Source organism: Ips typographus, linkage group LG10 (genome assembly GCF_016097725.1).
Source record: "Ips typographus isolate SLU linkage group LG10, UJ_Ityp_2.0, whole genome shotgun sequence".
Lineage (NCBI taxonomy): Eukaryota > Metazoa > Arthropoda > Insecta > Coleoptera > Curculionidae > Ips > Ips typographus.
Window position 1 is genome coordinate 5,021,472 of NC_138431.1, and position 23,313 is coordinate 5,044,784.

At 38.0% G+C, this 23,313-nt stretch overlaps 2 protein-coding genes across 6 annotated transcripts in view; one reads left to right on the top strand and one right to left on the bottom strand.

Moving 5' to 3' along the window:
• Positions 1 to 110: 110 nt before the first annotated feature.
• Tmep (Transmembrane endosomal protein) lies at positions 111 to 6,337 on the top strand. Of its 3 annotated transcripts, none has more exons than XM_081988020.1 (8): positions 111 to 338; positions 470 to 753; positions 1,966 to 2,131; positions 2,181 to 2,439; positions 2,521 to 2,690; positions 3,455 to 3,696; positions 3,750 to 3,834; positions 6,040 to 6,337. In XM_081988020.1, the coding sequence occupies exons 2-8, from the start codon at positions 553 to 555 to the stop codon at positions 6,240 to 6,242; spliced, it is 1,326 nt and encodes a 441-aa protein (XP_081844146.1). In that variant the 5' UTR covers positions 111 to 338; positions 470 to 552; the 3' UTR covers positions 6,243 to 6,337. The 3 variants fall into 3 exon arrangements, with proteins under 3 accessions (XP_081844146.1, XP_081844145.1, XP_081844147.1); XM_081988019.1 differs by having other exon boundaries at positions 112 to 338; positions 545 to 753; XM_081988021.1 differs by lacking the exon at positions 6,040 to 6,337 and adding an exon at positions 3,934 to 6,002 and having other exon boundaries at positions 115 to 338; positions 545 to 753.
• A 115-nt stretch (positions 6,338 to 6,452) lies between these two features.
• LOC145734530 (uncharacterized) overlaps positions 6,453 to 23,313 on the bottom strand; it is a 66,057-nt gene continuing 49,196 nt past the window's right edge. The window contains exons 8-23 of one of the 3 annotated variants that reach the window (XM_081987954.1): positions 22,264 to 22,464; positions 22,013 to 22,211; positions 21,754 to 21,956; positions 21,497 to 21,704; positions 21,241 to 21,444; positions 19,738 to 19,926; positions 19,472 to 19,678; positions 18,980 to 19,269; positions 17,067 to 17,693; positions 14,034 to 14,444; positions 13,858 to 13,983; positions 12,836 to 13,270; positions 12,016 to 12,782; positions 10,496 to 11,962; positions 7,854 to 7,963; positions 6,453 to 7,801 (exon numbers count right to left, since the gene is read on the bottom strand). In XM_081987954.1, the coding sequence (XP_081844080.1) occupies positions 7,549 to 7,801; positions 7,854 to 7,963; positions 10,496 to 11,962; positions 12,016 to 12,782; positions 12,836 to 13,270; positions 13,858 to 13,983; positions 14,034 to 14,444; positions 17,067 to 17,693; positions 18,980 to 19,269; positions 19,472 to 19,678; positions 19,738 to 19,926; positions 21,241 to 21,444; positions 21,497 to 21,704; positions 21,754 to 21,956; positions 22,013 to 22,211; positions 22,264 to 22,464 (5,897 nt within the window). In that variant the 3' untranslated portion in view covers positions 6,453 to 7,548. Of the gene's footprint in view, positions 7,802 to 7,853; positions 7,964 to 10,495; positions 11,963 to 12,015; positions 12,783 to 12,835; positions 13,271 to 13,728; positions 13,984 to 14,033; positions 14,445 to 17,066; positions 17,694 to 18,979; positions 19,270 to 19,471; positions 19,679 to 19,737; positions 19,927 to 21,240; positions 21,445 to 21,496; positions 21,705 to 21,753; positions 21,957 to 22,012; positions 22,212 to 22,263; positions 22,465 to 23,313 lie in introns of all 3 variants that reach the window. The other 2 variants (XM_081987952.1, XM_081987953.1) reach the window with 2 other exon arrangements.

The window sequence follows — 23,313 nt, forward strand, 5'->3', positions numbered from 1 at the left end:
TGCATGGTAATCACATGACTAGTTAGATAGTTTGCCAACACCGGGTCACGTGGCTTTCAGTAATTTGTCACTGTCAAAAAACCATAGTGCGCAGAGAACAGAAATCGTTTTCTATTGTCAAAAATTATCGAATTCCTGCAAAGTGCAAAAATCAGTAGATTTTTTGTTTGCGTTGATGATGTGCTTTGAGAGAAATCTTATGAGTTTTACTTTGAAATTATGCATTTCCCCTTTGATTTAGTACAATTTTGTGATCCAGTGACCAAGACAATTAACTAGTGACAGCCCCCAAGGACCACAATTTGATCACTACAAAATACCAAATTTGTTTGTAGCAGGTAAAGTTTGTACACCATATGTCCTGTTTCAGTCATATATTATTTAATAATACCATACCAAGTAAAATTAGATTGTCCTCGAAAATTAAGTGGTTTTGGGTTGTCACTAACTTAACTAGAACACTGTCTAGTGATTTACAGTTACTGACTAATCTGGGCCAGCAAAGAACACTTTATTTAATTGCCAAACCATTGAATTGCAACAGAAACTACAATGACATCACAAGAAACCCCATCTTCAGTAGCAAGCACAGTGGCCAGTATTGCTGCTGCCTTTGTCGCTACTTCAAGTGATTCAGAGACAGCAGACCAGGTCCAGTCACAACCTTCTGAGCCTATTTTCTTGCAGACCAAGTTGGCACAGAGTATTGCTGGGCTGTTCGTTGGTTTTGCCTTGTTTTTGACCTGTTCACAGGTAAGGTTATTATTAAAAAACACACAACAATCACTTGCAAGGTTATATTATCAATTTTTTACACTTAATAACTGTTTAAAAGTGATTTAGCTCAACACTGTGGTGTTTGTAAGTTATAGTATAATTTGGTTGGTCAAAAAGAAGTCTAGTTGCTTCTTATTTTAACCTTTCATTCAGAGTATTGGCCCATCTCATTCAGTTCAAGGTTATACTCTTCTGCTCTTTGTTGCTTTGGGCTATAATCATTATTTATACAGTGAAAGGGATCTTTATGGGTTTTCTTTTCTAGTTTTGAGTATTTTAAATGCAAAAAAGGGAAAGCTATTTACTAATGATTCATGGTGTTGGGTTATGCTATCTAATCAGTTTGTTATCTTAATTATTGTTGTTTTTTGACTTTGCATTTTCTCACTGTGAAAAATCAGGTATTTCAAGTACCACAAGTTAAAAACCTCATTTTTTTATAACTGAATAAGGTGTTTAAACTACTTAATGAAGCTTGAATGTCTGGTTTTACTTCTTCTACATGCATGAAATTCTGTTGTGTTAATGCTAAAACAAATGTGCAACAGTGGGAACTGTTTAAATAACAAAAACCTAGCTTGTTTATAAGAAACTGTAAAACTGGAAAATTGCTGTAATCAATTGAGTTGTTGTGATGCAACCACTTTCACATTGTTCAGTTTGGCCCATCACTTGCATTTGAAGAATATTGATTGCATGATTGTGCCTGGGTTTGTGTATTTTTATTCTTTTAATGTGGAAAGAAATTTCAGTTTAAATCATAATGATAGTCTTGTAAAATGTTCAAGTATCAAAAATCCTTTTAGATTGCATTAAGAAAAAGCATTGTAATGAAATGTATTCTGGGTGGGGTTTGTTCACCAAGTTTTTAATTGCAGAAACACTTGCAAAATCGCTAGTGTATGCAAAAATTGTAATGTTGAGGTACTGAATATTTAGATTCTAGGGTATTTAAAATTTCCATCACCACCAGGTATTTTAGAGGGTTAAAATAAGGATTTCATTTATTCAGCATTTTTTGAAACTCTTGAGAAAGCAATGTTTCTGTGAGAGAATTTTATAATACCTATTCAATTCATGGGGATAAATAATTAGTAAATGCATGGTGACACACTAACTGGTAGAGTTCTACTAACAAGATTAACAGAAAATTTCACGTAAAATGTAGGTACATAAAAACAATTCCAGATTTATCATCACTTAAGGTGGTACACCAATCCTGCAGAACAAAGATGGATCGTTCGTATACTATTCATCGTACCGATTTACGCCACATATTCGTGGATAAGCCTTTTATTTTTCAATTCAGAGAGCTACTACGTATACTTTTTCACAGTCAGAGACTGCTATGAAGGTAACTAAGCAATTTGGGCTACCGAATATACTGAAAACATCATTTGCAGCCTTTGTAATCTACAATTTCTTGTCCCTCTGCTACGAGTACTTGGGGGGCGAGGGTAACATCATGTCGGAAATCAGGGGCAAACCAATCAGGTCCAGTTGCATGTACGGCACCTGTTGTTTGCAAGGCAAAACTTACACCATCGGATTTTTGAGGTTTTGCAAGCAGGCCACGTTGCAATTTTGCCTGGTTAAACCGCTGATGGCGTTTATTATCATATTTTTACAGGCGTTCGGTCATTATCACGACGGTGATTGGAGGTGAGTTTATCAGTATTTTAAGCAATTTATTGCTGGGATTAGCCTGGTTGTTTTGGTTTGCTGATAAGTAGATTTTTACAGCCCTGACGGTGGATACATTTACATAACAATTATCTACAATATTTCCGTGTCACTTGCCTTGTATGGACTATTCCTTTTCTATTTCGCCACGCGCGACTTGTTGACGCCCTTCGAGCCGGTCCTGAAGTTTTGCACTGTTAAATCTGTGATTTTCTTATCTTTCTGGCAAGGTATAACAATTTGCACTCCCACTTTATGATGGCCTATTCTATAGGTCAAATTTTGAGTGGCACTAGAGAGAAATTTAGTTAAACATCTTCCGATTTTTATCTGAATACTTGTCAACTTATCAAATAGTTACATTTTATAGGGCAGTATCAGAAAATATCCTGTTTACTACACAGGGCGTTCTTTAATTAGTATTTCATATAAGTCATTTGAGTCAATTTTTGTGTGTTTCTAGCCAATATCACATTCAAGTAAATTTTCAAGCACTGTGAAACTTTGTCAATCTTGTAAAAGCTCCTAAAAATCGTATTTAAAGTCATTGGAGCCAATTTTTGTGTGTTTGAAGTTAATAACAGGTGTCCAAGTCAACTTTCAACAGTAAAGTCTTGAAACTTGTTTGAAAATCATGAAAACCAACTTAAACTTACTTTGAACAGTCAATTTTGGAATAGTCAATGATGAAAAATGAACCTGTTTTGAGGTACTCAATCATTCTCATTACATACAGCAAACTATTTAACATCTTCAAGTGTTGATGAGCTAACATTAGGGTTGGTTTATACCAGTTTTAACAGTGAGAATAATCAAAACTAGCAAAAACTGCATTTTTTGCTTTGGACAACAACTAGGAACTAGAATTTTAGTTTAAAATGCAGGGAAACAAGTTTTCAACCCTGTAAAATTGGGAAACTCCCCTGGTGCACAAAATTTGACCAACAGAATACGCTTTTACCGCTGTGAAAATGTACGGTAAAACTTTCTTTAGGTGTGGGTTTGGCTATTTTGGAAAAAGCGGACGTAATGTCGCCCGTAATTGACAGCAGTGGTACCCGTACTTCCGCCGGTACGGTTTCGGCCGGGTACCAAAACTTTTTGATTTGTATCGAGATGTTTTTCGCCGCTGTAGCTTTGCGTTACGCTTTTCCGCACCGGGTTTACGCTCAAGGTTGCGTGACCGATTCTAGAGGGCGCTCTGTCACTATGCAAAGCATTTCCAGCAGTCTCAAGGTTGGTTTGTCATGTTGTTTTATTCTGGTGAAGCTATTTTGATTGTTGTGTAGGAAACTATGAATCCGAAAGATATTATGACCGATGCCATTCATAATTTCCATCCGCAGTATCAACAATACACTCAGTACAGTTCAGGTGAGTTTTGTTTAATTTTTGAAACATGTACGAGTATGTCGTTATCATTTTTTCGGGCTGAATTTGCAAGTTTGCATGAAAAAGAAACGCTTTTTACAGATGTCATATCACACCAGCCGTATGAGAGACTGTGATTCCGGCTAGCGCATGTCTTCTGCATGGATATCATTGTCGCTGGCTAGTGTGCCTTACATGTATATTAAACTAGACCTATATTATGTTTTGTTAGTTGTTTTTTCGTTTACTATCAGCTACCGATACTCTGGACCGTTTTTGACTTAATTGATTTTGACATGTTGAACTCTTACAGTTTCAGTAGTACAATTTTCAAAATTGTACTGCATTTATGAGGCTCGTTTCCTATTAATTTTGGTCTCAAGCACCCTTATTGTGTTGTCTGCTGAAATTAGTGTTCTATACATTAACTCCCTGTATTTTACAAGCACGAATAAAACAGAAAGTTTCTGTACTTCTTGTAGATACTTTTTTCTCTTGTCCAATTTTAGTTTTTGAATGTCAATTACGTTCTGTTGATTCCATTTGTTTTTATTGGATTTTCCTGCGTTGTAGGGTAATCGTCAGGAGGTTCTTCAATCTGGATCACTCCATTTTAAGGGATATTTCATCAAATATTCAAAAAATAGCAACAAGAAACACTGCACCCACTCTGGGCATTGTTTCTTGTTGCTACTTTCTGCCTCGTATTTATACAGTATTCTCTGTGTATGTTAGTGTTTCTCTCACCAAGAACTACGGAAGTTTAGACATTTAAAAACCATCTTTGAGGGTACACTTTAAGCTTATAAAGCTGTAAAGAACATACAGGAACTTTTTGTTCTATTTTCACCTGTAGAATGGTTTAGTTGATGGCAGGCTAATTTCAGAACAATCTATACAAGGTGCCCTTTTTACCTCACCATGGGGATCTCGGTACAAGGAAGTTTAAATTGAGCAATTAAGGGTCGATTAAAATGCCTAAACTTAAAAGAAGGGTAGAACTATACAATGAAACTATTTAGGTAAATTAAAACTTTCAGGCCTGTTACATAGAAAACTAGATCTCCATCTTAAATAGGAGGCCATGAACCCACAAAATTTGACATTTGCCGCCGCCAGAGGGAGGCACTTCGTTTTTTCCTAAAAATCACATGACCCCATGATTACAAAATTATACGCACGCCACGTGACTTTTGGATCAGATAACGTTTAGATCCGAAAGAAAACGACTAATTTCCTAGTTGTCATTGTTGTTGTCACTATGACATCTATGATTGAATTTAAAATTTGAATATCGTTCACTAAAGTGCTAAAAGGTATTAAAAGTAAAGTTAAAGTGGCATATTTGTGTTGTTCGTGAGTTTTGTGAGTGTCAGATTATGAACCAAGAGCAGCAGCAGGTTTCCCAAGTTTCCTAATCCAACAACATATACAACATACTATAGTATTATTGAATTTGCGTTGGTCAAAGCATTACGGTACGACTTACTACTTATTTACTATAGTACACACCTTTTTTTATCAAAATGTGATATTAAACTTCGGTTTATTTTCGGATATCTCCGGAAGTACTAAGAATTTTTAAAGCGGCATTTTAATCAACTCGTAATTGCTGAAATTTGCCCCAATTTAAACTTCTTTGTATCTCTTCAAATAACTGAGTTCCCCATGGTCTCGTAAAACCGATACTCTGTATAAACTGTTGTACAGAATAACCACTGACATACAGAATAAAGTACGTTCGTAAGCTGATAGTGTCTAATAATACTTAAATCATCTAGGATGAAAGTGAAACTTGCTAGTAAACCATTTTAACTCATTAAAGGTCAAATTGTATAGAGAGTGACCGAAAAAAAATGCACTTTAGACCGATCAAAGCATCCCTGTACATATACACTGGTTTAAAATCTTAATATTTCATCTAGTACCTGTTCTACTGTTTGCCATGTTTTAAATGCACTTTAAATTAGTAGAAACGTGGTTTTTTTTTAATATACTTTTACTAGATTACAGAGTGATAGATAGTCTTTGCTGATATAGAGACTTTAATTTTTACCCTTTATTTTATAGTTATAGTGCATTAAAGTATTATCATTTTTGTATATATTTTAAGTATTACTTTTACGTTAAAACTTTTCCAAAATAAACTCTTGGCTTGGTGTTTATGCTTCCTTCGTTTGTTTTTTTGTTGGAAACGCGAAATTTCAGGTGGTAAAAACGGGCGCGGGATACGACTTTCCCAGTACGATCCTGACGACCCGATGAGCCCCAGCGGCGGCACAGTGCCACACACTTACAACAGTCTCGATAATCCCGCAAAGCCGCCCCTGAGTCTTGGCTCTAAAGTGTCCACAATTTCACAGAGTTACACTGAAAAAACTATGCTTCTCAGTTCGGACGAGGACAATTAGTCTCGTTTATTGTACTTATTATTATTTTTGTCTATATAGTAGCTCTATTTAAATGTATATTTAAGGTTTAACAAAAATATATAAAATTAACGTTTTGTGGATGCTGTTTTTGTTTTTATAGACATTTTCGAAAGCAAAATGGTCTTATGGAGTGGGAAATTGAGGAAAAGCTAACAACCCAACTGATTGGATATAATCAAAACTAGAAACTTGAAAATCAAGCTTTATTTGTTTATTATTTCATGTAAGTAAGAGACTATATCATATACTGTTACGGTTAGGGTTACACGCGAAAATATAATAATATTATTTGTAAATATAAAACAACTTATTGATTTATAAAGATGCTTTTCAAGACTTACAGCATACGATAATAAATATATTAGGAATCATAATTTTTTTATCAAAAAATCAACAACAAATTTGGTTTAACGTCTAAAACCGTCAAACCTATATATTTTATTTTAGAATAGGTACGTGCAAGGTAATACATTATTAGTGAATAGATTGCTTGTTTGTGCATCGATTAAACGATTAGTTTGCTCCCTCTATAATATTATTAATTTAATTAAGTATATATTGCTGAAGAATAAAAATCTGAAGACAGCTCAGAAGGCTTATCACAGTGGTATCCATTAAGTAACAAAGTGGTCGATACCCGCGTATGATGTATCCGAATGAATAATGGCAGGACGCTTTCTTATATTTTACTCACACTTGGAAAACGAAAAAGATTTTACACACATAGAAGCAAGAGAAAGTTGGTTTTAAAATGGGGCAACCTTAAAATTTTCTTGTCTTAAAAGAGTTAGAGTTTGTTAGGAAAAAGAAGGAATAAGGGAACTTAACAATAAATTTTAAGGTTGTCTTGTTCCTAATCTACATTGACTTTGCCTACTTGCCATGGGAACTGTACAGCTGAACTAATTTATAAAGTTGGAGAGACTCCAAATCATTAAAAAAGTTAACCACACTTATAGAGAAATGGTTAAGAAATTTGACTTGAGAGCTCACTATGTACAATATGTATAAAGGACAATAAAGTGGAACACTAAGTTGTAGTAGAAAATCAGTCTCATGTACAAGCCTTAATATTCAATCCGCCCTTTTTCTTTGGTATATAAAAAGGGCGACTCTCTACCACAGCTATATCGTATAAAATATAACATTCCCTCGATGTATTTTAAAATTTACACAACATGGACGATTCACATTCAACATTTTTAAAAAATAAAAAAATGCCAAACAGAATTTTAAGCTACGAAGCTCGTAATTATACACACAAACATAATGATTGAGCCTGTAGTTATTCGGAGTTACCATGTTTCGTGGAGACCTCCTTAGGCCAACCACGTTCCTGTAAAGAGTCCCACCCTTTATACTTGGTGCCCTTATTAGTCTTGCTGGTTTGCAGTTTGCTTTTGTACAGGTCTTTGTTAGTTTGGTGCAGCAATGGTGAGGTGACCATCGGTGAGTCCTCCTCACTGTCCAGACTGTCGGTATCCGGACTAGCTGTGCGTTCTCGACGCTTTAAACTTTGTTCCAGTCTTTTCAAGAACCTTAAACACCACATTACTTAATTGTCCTAATTAGTAGGAGCGAAAATGGTACCTAATTTGGTTGCTGATTGCCCTAAGTCTGCTAATTTTCGGGTGTTTGGGAGGTTTTTTAGTAAAGTCCAGGGATCTGGACAACATCGGTGACGTAGCATTGGAATCATCCTAAAATATTTTGAACTATTTATGAAAATAAACTGATCACAGAACATATTTTTAACGGACTGTACCTCCGAAATGCCTCAACAGAATTTAATGAATAAAAAAAGGCAGAAAACAAGCTTAAAACATCAATTTTGAATATCTGAAGGCTTCTATCATTAATTTGACTAATCTGTCATCATTGGACAAGTCTAAAGACACTAAGAATGCTTCTAAGACTCTATAAAAGCAGTAAACAAGCTTAAAACATCAATTTTGAAGATCTGAAGGCTTCTATCATTAATTTGACTAATCTGTCATCACTGGACAATTCTAAAGACACTAAGAATGCTTCTAAGACTCTATAAAAGCAGTAAACAAGCTTAAAACATTAATTTTGAATATCTGAAGGCTTCTATCATTAATTTGACTAATCTGTCATCATTGGACAATTCTAAAGACACTAAGAATGCTTCTAAGACTCTATAAAAGCAGTAAACAAGCTTAAAACATCAATTTTGAATATCTGAAGGCTTCTATCATTAATTTGACTAATCTGTCATCACTGGACAATTCTAAAGACACTAAGAATGCTTCTAAGACTCTATAAAAGCAGTAAACAAGCTTAAAACATCATACAATTTTGAATATCTGAAGGCTTCTATCATTAATTTGACTAATCTGTCATCACTGGACAATTCTAAAGACACTAAGAATGCTTCTAAGACTCTATAAAAGCAGTAAACAAGCTTAAAACATTAATTTTGAATATCTGAAGGCTTCTATCATTAATTTGACTAATCTGCCATCACTGGACAAGTCTAAAGACAGTAAGAATGCTTCTAAGACTCTATAAAAGCAGTAAACAAGCTGAAAACATCAATTTTGAATATCTGCAGGCTTCTATCATTAATTTGACTAATCTGTCATCATTGGACAAGTCTAAAGACACTAAGAATGCTTCTAAGACTCTATAAAAGCAGTCAACAAGCTTAAAACATCAATTTTGAATATCTGAAGGCTTCTATCATTAATTTGACTAATCTGCCATCACTGGACAATTCTAAAGACACTAAGAATGCTTCTAAGACTCTATAAAAGCAGTAAACAAGCTTAAAACATCAATTTTGAATATCTGAAGGCTTCTATCATTAATTTGACTAATCTGCCATCATTGGACAAGTCTAAAGACAGTAAGAATGCTTCTAAGACTCTATAAAAGCAGTAAAGAAGATTAAAACATCAATTTTGAAGATTTGAAGGCTTCTATCATTAATTTGACTAATCTGCCATCACTGGACAAGTCTAAAGACAGTAAGAATGCTTCTAATACTCTATAAAAGCAGTAAACAAGCTTAGAAAATCAATTTTGAATATCTGAAGGCTTCTATCATTAATTTGACTAATCTGTCATCACTGGACAATTTTAAAGACACTAAAAATACTTCTAAGACTCTATAAAAGCAGTGAACAAGCTTAAAACATCAATTTTGAATATCTGAAGGCTTCTATCATTAATTTGACTAATCTGTCATCACTGGACAATTCTAAAGACACTAAGAATGCTTCTAAGACTCTATAAAAGCAGTAAACAAGCTTAAAACATCAATTTTGAATATCTGAAGGCTTCTATCATTAATTTGACTAATCTGCCATCACTGGACAAGTCTAAAGACACTAAGAATGCTTCTAAGACTCTATAAAAGCAGTAAACAAGCTTAAAACATCAATTTTGAATATCTGAAGGCTTCTCTGTCATTAATTTGACTAATCTGTCATCACTGGACAATTCTAAAGACACTAAGAATGCTTCTAAGACTCTATAAAAGCAGTAAACAAGCTTAAAACATCAATTTTGAATATCTGAAGGCTTCTATCATTAATTTGACTAATCTGTCATCATTGGACAAGTCTAAAGACAGTAAGAATGCTTCTAAGACTCTATAAAAGCAGTAAACAAGCTTAAAACATCAATTTTGAATATCTGAAGGCTTCTATCATTAATTTGACTAATCTGTCATCACTGGACAAGTCTAAAGACAGTAAGAATGCTTCTAAGACTCTATAAAAGCAGTAAACAAGCTTAAAACATCAATTTTGAATATCTGAAGGCTTCTATCATTAATTTGACTAATCTGCCATCACTGGACAAGTCTAAAGACAGTAAGAATGCTTCTAAGACTCTATAAAAGCAGTAAACAAGCTTAAAACATCAATTTTGACTATTTGAAGGCAATAATTAAAAAGGCTAGTTCTATTGTAGGCTATCCCGAGATATCAACGCTAATGAAATGACATAAAAATGTTCTAAAATAATTATTTCAGCTATCAAATACATTTTGGGTTGAAATTCAAGAAATTTTTCGACGATTTTTAAGACATTTTTCATTACCCTGTATATCTATGAAGAAATCACTTTTTGTTTATTAAATTCGGCTGAGGCATTCCGGACATACAGAAAAATGGCCAAAAATGTTGCTATATCGATCTTTTCCGTGAACAGTTTATACTTTGAAACATTTCTGGATTTAGCAAAATTTGTAGAAGACTACATACCTGATCATCCATAGAAGTCGTTTGGTTTTTATGGTCTATCCAACCAATAGGCGACGACCATCTTATAGTATCCGGACTGGGACTCGATGAGGAATGTTTCATCACTTCCCTGGTGGAGGCAACACTTTCCGAACTAGAGGAGGAACTAACCACCTGAGTGCGGGCCAATCTGCGTTTTGGGCTCAGTTTCCTAGGTGGTGGCACTTTATAGAACGCTTCCTTGCATCCAGGCACGTCCAAATGGTTCAACCACGTTACATTCTGATGTTTGGTCGGACTGGGCGTTTTGCATGTACGCACTCTTTTCTCTCGTTTCCGGCCCACTTTTTTGTGCTGCGCTGCCGTGGACATTACGTTCACTTTATCGGAGCTCGGGAAGTCGTAGAGGCCGTCCGAGTCGGTAAAGGGCAAGAGATCTTTGTTTTTACCGTAAAATAAGGGCGAGAAACGTCCTATTCCGGTGGTTCGATCACTTAAAGGGCTTTCGCTTCTGGAGCTCATAGGGCTGAGGTACTTTTCACCAGCAGCGTCCAACTGAACTACTATAGAAGGGAGCTGAAGAGAGTTTTTGCTGTTGGAGGTAGGTAATGGTGGAAATAGTCGGTCCATGGAGCTTTCCACACTTACGCATTTAGCCACCCTTGGAAGTAATACACTAGGTACTGGTAAGTCAAGGAGAAGAGTTTTGGTCTCACAATCCGAAGTCATGAAAACCTCTAGCTCTTTAGCACTTTTAACCTCACCCTCATCGATCTTTTCATCAATGTGGTCAGTGCCAATTCCTTCGTCATTTGACTCTAGCAAAGGATCATCGGACAAAGTTTCAGAGTCTGAACGTCCTCGTCTCTGATCACCTTGACCTGTCTTGACTTCACCACTTCCACTACTTCCTGAAGATGAGTTGGACCTTAACACCGGCGTCAATGACTGCCTCCTCAAACTGCCATGTCCAGATCCAGGATCCTCCATCTCAGAAGGACACAAAGGATTACTAGATCCACATCTAGAAGGTCCAGGACTGGCCATGGAACTATACCCTGACGAACTTAGATTAGACTCGGAAGCATGCTGCTCTGCTCTGTGTGCCATAGAGAAAGGACTCAAATACGTCATCCCTGGCTGGACTCCATGGTGTCCTGACAGTTTCGTAGCAGGTGAAATCGGCTCAATATCGGATTCGGCTTCACTCATATTACAGGTAATGGTAATCAGTGGTGGGGCGCAGGGTAAATCCAGCGAGCAGGGTTTTTCAAAATCCTTAAACATTCTTCTTTCGGATGGTCTGCTGGGAATCGGGAACTGAAAGGCGTTTTCCTGGTGATGAGGCTGAGCACGATGTGGAGGCGGTGAACCGGGCACCAGGAGGTGTTGGGCTGGTTTGTGAGTCGGTGAAGGTGTTTGCACTGTTACTGTAGGTATTACTAAAGGTGGTGGGGGGCTCACTTGACCCAGAGGAGTGGGCCGATTCTGGAAAACGTTTCAAAACTATAGAATTTAATACCTATTGTGGGACAGCTTACCTTTGCTTTATATAAGGCACTTTGTTGCATTGCTGCTGCTTCTTCCATAATCAGTCCATCTTCAGCTTGAAGATCAATGGCAATATCCGGACACCTCACGTCTTCATCATCACTGTTGCTCACCGAAATATTAGGAATCTCCACTGAAATCCTATCATCACTATTGTCCAAGTCGTCCAGAGAAGACGCGGACATTTGCGCCCTCCTGGCAATTGGAGATTGACTCCTTCGCATGATGGGAGTAATAGCGGGGGAGGGCATGGGCGATGGTAAAGGGGTGGGCAACTCTCTTATAGGAGAAAGGCACTTGTTGATTGTGCTAGGTATTTCCAGTAAAATTGTAGGTGGGTGTAGTAAGTTTGTTCCGCTTCCTGATGATCTGTGGGCGCTCAACGGGTCCAACACTGGTACTTCTATAGTGCTCTGGGTGTAGCTGTGATGATGCATTACAGGACTTTCTGGAGCTCCACTGGAGAAAGACACTGGAGTGTGAATTGAAGAGGATGAAGATTCGTCGTCTCCTGCTATATCATCGTGGGGACTGGAGGCTGTTGGAGTTGTCGAAGGAGATACTTTCAAGGAGTTAACTGCTGCTGATGTGGAAGAAAAATTGCGGAACATGGCCAAGATAGAGTCGGCGCTGGCAGGTTTTTGCTTCCCTATAGGATTTTTGCTACTGTTATGCCTGCGATTGATCAGCAAATCGCTGATGCTCGAGCTTAAAGCTGTGGGGATGGCTAAGTCTGAGCTGGTGAAGGAGTCACTTCCTGGAAAACAAAAACATGTATAGCACAACCACCCCAGACACCCACAGACAAACCCTGATTACTAGAAGTGCTGTTGGGGCTCCTGTTGACCACGCCAGGAGAAGGTGGAGTACTAGCAGGTCTCGGGAAAATACACCCCAGTCGGTTGGACTGCATGATCCCCATTTCCATATCGGAGCCAGAACTCATTTCGGCACTCACTTTATTCAACAACCTGGCAAAAGTCACCTTCTTCTCCAATTTGGGGTCGTTCAAAGCGGCCAAAGCCGGATCTTCTGAGAGTTTGGTTTCTTTGATGATAACGGAGGGTGCGGATTGGATGCCGCTAGCCTGACGATCGGTCATTTGGATTAGCTCTCCCAGACTAACTCTTTTGGACACGTGTTTGTTGACTGGAGAAATTAACTGCTGCAAAATTTGTTTCTTCTCGGCTACGTTCTTTTTGGTTGGGGTCGAGTTGTTGCGCTTTTTTTTGGGCGATGGGCTACCTGGGAGCAGAGAGCGTGTGTCAGAGGTTGCAACACACCCAAAAGAAAAGACATTTACAGCCGAAAGCTACACCATTAAGTGCAGATTTCATGTGGTTACATGAAAAGTGCGGTTTATGTACAACAATTCAACTAATTAAATGTTCAGTGCAACCTACCAGCCACACGTGAGAAAGGGAGAGGGATAGTTAGTTTTGAGCTACAAAAAAAAAAGAGAAGAGTAGTTGTTTTTTAGTTTAGGACATGTACAAGTAAAGCAACGTTGATTTGTCTCAGTTTCATTATTCATGAGTCACTCAGTATGTTTACAACTGTGTTTTGTTCATTAGTTATGTTTTGTACTTTTGAGCAACAAAAGAAATTACGGTAATGAAAATTTGGCAAATCCAAAGATAGAAAAAGACAGATCAAAGATAATACACGAGAGAAAAAACACAGGAGAGGCTTAGGCGCCTTACGTCTGGGAGGAGGTTTAAGTAAATCGTCCAAACTAAATGTACGGGCGGTGGCGGGCGAGTAGCCGCCGGAATTGTTGCCTCCGCCCGCGTGTGGACTGGTCAGGCTGAGGATGGACGGCTTGCGAATACCCAGGCGGCCGAAGATCGACCGGCCTTGAGCCGGACCTGGAGAAGGTGTCGCTGCTGCCGCCAACGCTGTGCCACCCGAAGCCGCAGCCAATTGCTCCCTGACTGACGTACTCCTCAAGGAATGACCTGGACAAGTCACAACTTCAGAATATCATCACACTTAAGCCTGCACTTACCTCTCCTGCTATCTTCATCAGCCAACAGCTTTTCAATTTTTTCTGGAAAGTGTCGTTTGGCACACCACACCAACCCAATCACCGCCATCACTACAAAAACCGTCATCAATCCCAACCAGAATGGTTCGTGGAGCATGCGCTCGCTCAGTGGCTTGTACGGTATGTGGAGCATGCGCTTCTCGCACCTGGTGCCCTCCCACCAGGCGTGACACCTGCACTGGTACCCGCTACCTTTCTCGATACAGGTACCGCGACTCTCGCACGGATTTCCTTCGCAGGGTTTCTTCTTTTGCTCGCACGTGAATCCTACGTAACCGCGTTTGCAATGGCACTTGTAACTAGTTTCGGTCAGTTCGCAGGTACCAAATACGCACGGTTCCAGGTCGCATTGCGTGATTGCGCAGAAAAGACCTGACAGAAGCAGTGTTTATGTATAACTGATTTGGTATCAGTAATGCCTTAATTACTAAGATACAGTAGATATCTATCCAAGGAGGGACGCTATTAAACCAAAGATTTTACAATGGACTGATGTTTGAGAAAAATACACTAGAAATCTAATAGTATCTGGTTACAGGTCCCACGTTGGTTGATTTTTCAAATGACAATGAAAATTGACATATGATTCGCCCAATATTCCAAGGAGTTGTTAAGTGTATGTAATATTGCTCATATTTGCGTTGATCTAGATTTTGTTTTTTTTTAGACATCTTTCTTTCTACTACTTTGACAGGTGATAACTCCGGACAGTTACAGGGTGGTGCAAAATACCAATTTGTAGTCCTTGAAATTCTCTTTTGATCACCGTGTATACAAATAACAGAATGTAGAGAGCAGGTGGTTTTAAAATAGAAAAAAGTACTACTGCAAAGCCCTGCAGTACTATACCGCAACCCATAAACCATATTGAACAATTAAAGTTGCAAATAGCAAGATTTTATTCAACCGTAAACTCGGTTTAATAATTGATTTACAATTGTCCAATCAGAGACCGCCTTAGAATTTTAGTGCAAACAAACCAGTGGACAGGAATTCGTTGCTGCCAGACATTGGTCAATATTTGGCCATTTTAGGCGGCCATTTTGATGATTTTACACGAGATTACATAACAGTGCTATTAATACAAGATAAAATGACCTTTAGGACGTCTAAAGGTCATTTTACCGAGTGTTAGATAAGTCTGACAGACATAGTTTTGCTAGGACGACTTTTAATTGAAAATTTGTTGAAACTGCCTTTTAAGTGTGCTTTACACTTTTATACTTCCATGGAACACGATTTGACAGTTGACACTTCCCCGGCACACTAACCTACACGCTCAATAGACAGTTTTGACATAAAATAACCTAAAAACCTACTCATGAAGGTGTAAAATGCCTTTAAGCAAATTCAGGGGTTTTTAAGTCTTTTTTACACTTTTATACTTCAATGGAACGGGTTTTGACAGTTGACACTTTCCTGGCACACTAACCTACACGCTCAATAGACAGTTTTGACATAAAATAACCTAAAAACCTGCTCATGAAGGTGTAAAATGCAATTAAATGCCTTTAAGCAAATTTAGTAGTTTTTAAGTGTGTTTTACACTTTTATACTTCCATGGAACACGATTTGACAGTTGACACTTCCCTGGCAAACTAACCTACACGCTGAATAGACAGTTTTGACATAAAATAACCTAAAAACCTGCTCATGAAGGTGTAAAATGCAATTAAATGCCTTTAAGCAAATTTAGTAGTTTTTAAGTGTGTTTTACACTTTTTTACCTCCATGGAACACGATTTGACAGTTGACACTTCCCTGGCACACTAACCTACACGCTCAATAGACAATTTTGACATAAAATAACCTAAAAACCTACTCATGAAAGTGTAAAATGCCTTTAAGCAAATTCAGGGATTTTTTAGTGTGTTTTACACTTTTATACTTCAATGGAACGGGTTTTGACAGTTGACACTTCCCTGGCACACTAACCTACACGCTGAATAGAGAGTTTTGACATAAAATAACCCAAAAACCTACTCATGAAGGTGTAAAATGCCTTTAAGCAAATTCAGTGACTTTTAAGTGTGTTTTACACTTTTATACCTCCATGGAACACGATTTGACAGTTGACACTTCCCTGGCAGACTAACCTACACGCTGAATAGACAGTTTTGACATAAAATACGCATATCAACGCATATTTGCGTTGATCTAGATTTTGATTAATTTGGCAAAAGCATGTTTTTGCTTAAAATTTCAAACAGATTACCTTTATATTTTTTCTTGAAATTTTGATAATTAGATTTTAGATTTGAAACTGTTTACCTCTCTCTATTAGAGTAGAGAACAAATTCAATGGATTACATTTTATCGTTCTATGAGTAGGATTTTGACAGTTATGACGGTCTGTTGTAGTCTCAGTCTTGTGTATTAATTATGAAAATGACAACTGTCAAAACACGTTTCATTAAGCTATAAAACAACAACAGGATGCGTATTCTGGAAACGAGGGAAAGGAATTATCAAGAGAAAGACCTGTAGAATGTGACAGGAACCCGTCATTGTCTGCTTCTTCTGTCACATTCTATCAACACTTCTCTTGAGAAGTCCGTTCCCTGCTTTCAAGAATTAGGCCCCTGGGCACCTTCAATCCTCTTATGCATTATTAATTAAACCAGCATGTAGTAAAGTTGAAAACTTGACTAATCCTTAAAGTGTCGTAAGAATTAAAACACGTGGCAATTGTTACAGCACCCAGAACAAATCTGGCATTGTGCTGATCGGAAATTCAGGTCGCGAAAAGGACTTTTCGCGTTGTTTGGCTTGCCTAATGACGTCACAAAGGGCTGGCGCGATGCAAAATAGGGCTGCAATTACAGTAGCAACGTTCCCGAACGATTCGGCCTTCTTTTATCCACAGGAATCGTTTGCGAAGACCCTCATTACCATCTTTTTGCTCTTTAATCAGTGTCTATTCATACACTTTTGTATAGTTCAGTTTAGGCATTTTTGGTTTACATTAATGACATCTTCAGAGATCAGACTTACCAGTGAAATATCCCACGCATTGACAAATTTTCCGGTTCAACTTGTTAACGCACTTTCCCTCGTTTTGGCAAGGATTAGGGCTGCAAGCCTCCACTTCATTGTTGCCATAATTGATCAGCTTTTTCTTGTAGCCCTCGTCCACCAGGACTCGCAGGGTTGCATTCAGAGGGTTTCCCAAAAGACCGCTCCTCTGACGCAACTGAATCGAGTTTAGGAACGATTTGATGTGAATCGTGGAACTCCCAAAGAAAATCCCTTCTTCGAAAGGTGATTGGTAACACAATCTCCACCAGGTGCCGTTCGTGTCCGAGTACCGATCAAACACTTCCAGCATTCCATTCTCGTCTTGACAAGGAAATTGGGAGAGTTTCACTGAGTGGAACGTTAAGGACACCACGTGACCTGTGGGGGCAATAAAACGCTGCAAAAAATCCAAGCTGGTGGGGGGTTGTTGAGGGTAGTTTAAGTAGAGCAGTGTGCCCGAAGTGTTGGTTTGGAGGATGATGACATTTTCGTCGGTGGAGGCCCGATCAGAAGTTCTGTAGGTCGCTTTAAAACCACGTTTTTTGGGGCGTTTACCAGTTTGCAGTCTGATTTTTAGAGTTTCATCGTAGGACATGAAGTTACCTGCAAGATGAAAGAAATGTTTGGTCTTTTCAATTATTTTTGTTCTTGGAACAAAAGGACCCATAAGATAAATATAAAGCTTTTAAAAGAGCTTAATTGGGCTGGCCCTTAACTACCTGCCTAACTAAACCGGGGACAATTTCCCCCTTGGCTTATTAAGCGGTAGTGTAATTAGGGAAAACTGTCGCCAGTTTGAGAAGATTAAAAGCCCGGTTCGCTCTTAAGGAAGACAAATAACCGGTTATAAGTGACAGAGTACTTGAGTTTTACTCTGTTTTTCCGTTAATTTTCGAGTGGAAAATTGTTGAAATGGAGGGTTAATTAAAAAAAACAACCATTGCTATTATGTGATGGTGTTTAAAAATCAATTTTTTTAATTAACATTGATTTATTTCAAACATTTTTTTGGGGTGCAGAAAGCCATTCTGAATATTTTTGGTCAAAATTCCCGTAATTCTAACCGTTTCCATGATATTTTACTTTGTGATCTTGAAAATACCGCATCTCGACCATTTTTGGGGTTTTAGCGACTGTAAGAGCTCAAAACTTTCACCCTGTGCAATACGATTGAACATATACAGGGTGTTCAAAAAAATAAGAAGGAAAGAGTTAAATTTAAAACTAGCAACCCGGTTCTGAGAGGGTGTGAATCTAGTCCACTGGATCCAGAAGATCATTCTGAACATTTTTGGTATCTTGTAAAATTTTCGTATCTCGAACCATTTCTGAAATATTCGACTATTTTCCCGAAGTTAAATCAAAATTTCAAAAAATTTCGTATCTCTGCCATTTATGGGGTTCTAAAAAACTCAAAAAATGTAGCTCAAACTGCCCTTTAATCTCGTACTAACCCCAACAAGATTGGACATACACAGGGTGTTCAAAAAAATGGCATTGGATAGACCATCAGGATACAAATACACTAGTTTTGCTACACATTCTAGGTAAATGCTGCCAAAAGTGTAAAACTTGTTATACAAGTAAAAGAGATCAAATTTAATACAGTTTCTAGTTGAAATGACTCCCTTGAAACTTGATAACAACCTAATCAACCCTCATATTGTTTTCCGCCCCCTTTTTGATTGTAATAAACAATTTTCATTACCTGCGCCGTAACTTTAATTAAAAACCACCTTTCCACATGTAAAAGTTTTGTAATAAAACCCCCGGAGGGCGGTTTCTGAATATAACCACCCTTACGACGACGAGCAATCAGCCAGAAATTGGCTCTAATCGCACAGAAAATTTACGACCCACGTGCAGATGTCTGTAATACCGCCACTTACCCTCGGTCAGAAGGTCGTTTTGGTGAAAAGGCCTGAAGTTTTCCGATTTTTTGCCCAGTTGCAGTTCGAACGTGACGTCGTGGTTATTTACGGGCTCCAGGTCGACGAGGTCGACGTCCTCGAACTCCAGCCAAATACGTTTTCCTGGGGGAGCTTGGATGACGATGGAACAATCCAGGTGGGGTAGCAACGTGTCCGGATAGTTGGGGCTTTCAATAATGCCCTCTCGGGCTGTTAAGGTTTGTGTAGGGCAAGCAGAAACGTCCACGGCAGTCCACGTCATAGAAAATCTTTAAAAATTACGTTTTTAGATAAAAAAATTAAAGCACCTGGTATATTGGTCGTTAACCCTTGGCAAAACACCGCAAACCCATTATGCAGCTATAATAAAACCACCCTTTTTAAAGGTTATATCATTCCCTGGATAATATAAGCATATAATCTGGGTTCTAAGGCTTCATTTTACTTCCTGTTAAAACTTTTTCCACTCACCCACTTCCGGTAACCGAATAATCAGAGTGAAACTTTACTTCTGCTTCGTTAGTTTGCGAGACAAAGTCGAAACGATCCATTTGCGTGGCGTGGAAACCACACGACCTGGTGCCGTCTTGCTGTAACTTTTCCCCCTTTGAAACCGATTTCAGCTCTACGTAATCGTAGAGACATTCCATTTGAAACTCCACGTCGATTTTCGAGAATCTGAGACACAAAGAGAATTCGACGCTGCCCTTTTAAAAGGGGAATTAAAAGCATTTTACCGGATTTTCAGTCTGGTTCGTTCGGGACCGACGACACGCACTAAAAAATCCAGGTTGTTGTAGTAGTTTTCCGGGTAGTTGGGGGTGGTTAACACCCCTTCAACACCCTCCATAGTGCGGTTGAAATCGAAAGTTGCGTCCAGGTTTTGACGTTTCTTTTTGCAAACATAACCTCCGACTTGATCACAACTAACAAAAATACAATAAGTTATTTGACTGTCACGTTTGAATCATATCTGCGTTCATTAAATAACTGCGTGTGAGAAAGAGAGCGGAATAGCCCGCAACTAATCTCTTAGCAAAACGAATGCAGTTTGGATACGTCAAACCACCGCCATCTGTACAAGAAAGCCAAGAAGGTGCATGCCAAAAATTCCAATATGGCCGAAATAGTCGTTGACAGTTTGCATTTGTTTGTACTGTGGAAATTGAGTTTTTCCATGATTAAATTAATTTTTAAGGTTTAAAGTCAAGACTTGGGATTACTTGCCAAAGTAATTTTTGTTTGCTATTATATATTGTTGTTTATATGTTTATTATTCGAGTGAAAGTGTAGTTTGTGTTCATTTTATTGTGTTATCACTATTGTTATTGTTCCTTCATTGTTCTATAATTTGTTGTTGGTTTTTTAACTTAAATTCTATTGCCTCTACAATATGCCGTTCACTTGTTGTTTGACAAATTGTAAAAGCAATTTGGTGAAAGGCCCAAAAAGTGTCCAAAAGACCCTGCTCGAACCCAACAGTGGTTGAAAGCTTTGAACTGGAATGATTTTACTCCAACACAATACTCAGTGGTAAGTACAATATGCTTTCTCATTCAGTAAACTTATTGCCTCTTACATACATAGGCAACATTTTGAGAGCAACAAAGGTTTACTCTGAAGAAACAGGACAGCTTTTAAAAGTTCCATTGGCACATTTACATTTTAAAAGAAAGGTGTTGGTAATAATATAAAACCCATTTACCAGTTTTGCTTACCTAGCTTCAAGGATTTCCAAATTTTCTTTGATTGAGCAGTTTTCACATTAGTTTGTTGTACTTTCCGGGAGAAAGGGTTCTAACCAAACTTGCTTTGGCTAGACTTTATTGGGTATAAAAACCAATATCTATACATATCTGGATCATGAATGAAGCGTTCTTTGATTTTTCACTCACAACTTCTAATCAACTACACGAAAAACTTTAAAAAAAACATATTTTCTACTGCATCTGCATAGGCTTGTGTACAAAACGAAAACCTCTAACGCCGCCATTAAAAGTGACATTCTAGGCTATCTTGTACAGAGGGCGGTGGTCAAACTCACTGATGACGTTTTTTTAGCTAAATATAGGCTGCATTCGTTTTCAGGCTCCATGGAGCGAGCAGAGCTTTTTTGACGTCACAATGACGTAATTTGACAATTGTTCAATCTATGGTTTTGCGAAATTACGTCATCGTGACGTCAAACCCGCTCCATGGAGCTTGAAAACGAATTCGGCCTTCGATTCTATTTTAATTACCTCTGAGACTTCCAGTAAATTCCACTGGGTAAAGTGAGGGTAGGGGAGGGAGTCCATTGTAAACCTAAACACTTTGTCTCTGTATGCGTTTGCACCAAATCATTTTCCGAAGGTTTTTCACCGGGAAGCCATCCTTGAAAATCGGTAGGACTACCATCCACCCATTTAAAATCCTTTGAAGAGGACGTTGTGGTTGCTCCTAACCTAGTTTGTTGTGTAAATAAGTCTGTTTTTCCCAGCGACAGCTATTCCCTACCAATATAAAGCGCTGGTTCTATATTCAGGGCTTTTTCTTATAGTGGAGGTAACGAATCGCTCCTCCTCTGCAGTGGTTATGGAAGCCAAAAGTGCTTTGATACCACGACAGATTTGCTGGGCTGTAGACCACGTGACCTCTGGATAATTGACCACCAAATAACAGGCATCATTGAACATCTGCAGTCTTTCATCTCCGCACTGCATTGCTAAAAATCTGTTATTAGCCAACAAACTTTTGGAGATGCTTTTAAGTACCATTTTTCATGGAAACTCTGGCCTTATAACCTCCAAAATGGTGGCTGTAATCCGAACTAAATCTTAAGACTAACCGAGAACCGTGACTGACATAACGAAGAAGTTTCAGTTTCATACTCCAATCTCCACAAATTCTTCGGGATGTGTTTGCCACCGATCCATTAGGGGTTTCTTCGATTATTTCCAGATAATCGTAGCTACAACTGATAGGAAACTATTACACCACAATTTCCCACAGAGTTTGATACTGTCAACCAACCTAGGCTCATTCTCGATAACGAGCTCATCGAAATCCAAAACCACCCTAAACCCCGCAGGGGCAATTATCGTAGTATCACAGTCTGCATTGTCAGGATAATGTCTAGGAAATCCAGGGCTGGATATGGACGCCCTGGGTGATTGTCTGGATAAAATCAGGGTGCGATTACAGTCAGGTGACCAGGTTTCCTCCAGAGGTTCTTTAGAAAATCTCGTTTCAACCACAATTACTGTATAATACAAGGAACCTACCGTCGTTCGGGGTTTTTTCACATATGAAATGATTGAGGGTGGAACAGTCCCGGTCGTTCCACATGAAATCGTCGGCCAACCCCGTGGAGGAGGTGGGGAGGGTGAAGGTACGTCTCATTTCCACGCAGTCTTGATCACTTAAGCCGTCATCGTTGGGTTGTTTGTTGTAGTTCTGGTGTTGGGGCCAACCAGGAAACCAATCTAAAAGCAGATCCAGAAGTCAATTTACGAGTTATTTCAGTTGGCAAGTTTAGTTAAAAACAGGATTTACAATAATAGTACTTTTTTAGGAGACTGTTAAAATAATCGAATTATTACGTTGCCAACCTTAATAAGCTACGACAAAAGGTCATACAATTCACATTTTCTCTATATTTGGTGACCAATTTTCCGGTTCTTTACGGGGTTAGATAGAAGGCTTCAAAAGTAATATTTTCCTATTTTTCGGTCACCCATAAATCCTCACATTAACGGAATTATGGTCTTTTAAACATTGAGGAATAGTCAAGTTAATTAAAGGACTATTTACTATTTGAAAAACCTTCGGTATATTTGTTAATCGATTTTCTAGTGCTGGAGAAGATTAAAATTGAACGGTTTACACTCATTTTTGATCAAAAGATTAGATTTTTAAATTTTTGCCAGTAAACTACAAATATATAAAATAACATCTGATAACTCCAAAAATGACGGTTTAACAAACTTAAAAAACAAAAATTCAACTCAAAAACTTATAAAGTTTGCTGTATTGCTCTTGAGCATGTTTTTGCACAACTTTTATAGCTTCATGGGTGGTATTTGACAGTTTACAACATTTTGACACATAAAACTAGCTCCAAAGAAAACAACTTAATCTGTCAAAAATCCTTCGCATGGAACTCTAAAATACATTTAATGTGAATTTTATTTCAACCTTCATGAAGATTGTAACCGTTATGAGAGATGTAATTAAAGGTCAAAGTCGCTTAAGACGCTTTGCGTTCTAACTACTTTTAAGCCAATTTGTGGCAGGTTAGGTTAACACCGATTTTAGGGCTTTAATTACCCGAA

Coding starts and splice junctions, on each gene's coding strand:
- Tmep (XM_081988020.1), top strand. CDS start 553: ATGACATCACAAGAAACCCCATCTTCAGTAGCAAGCACAGTGGCCAGT. Junction 3,697..3,749: donor GCATTTCCAGCAGTCTCAAG/GTTGGTTTGTCA, acceptor ATTGTTGTGTAG/GAAACTATGAATCCGAAAGA. Junction 3,835..6,039: donor ATACACTCAGTACAGTTCAG/GTGAGTTTTGTT, acceptor GCGAAATTTCAG/GTGGTAAAAACGGGCGCGGG.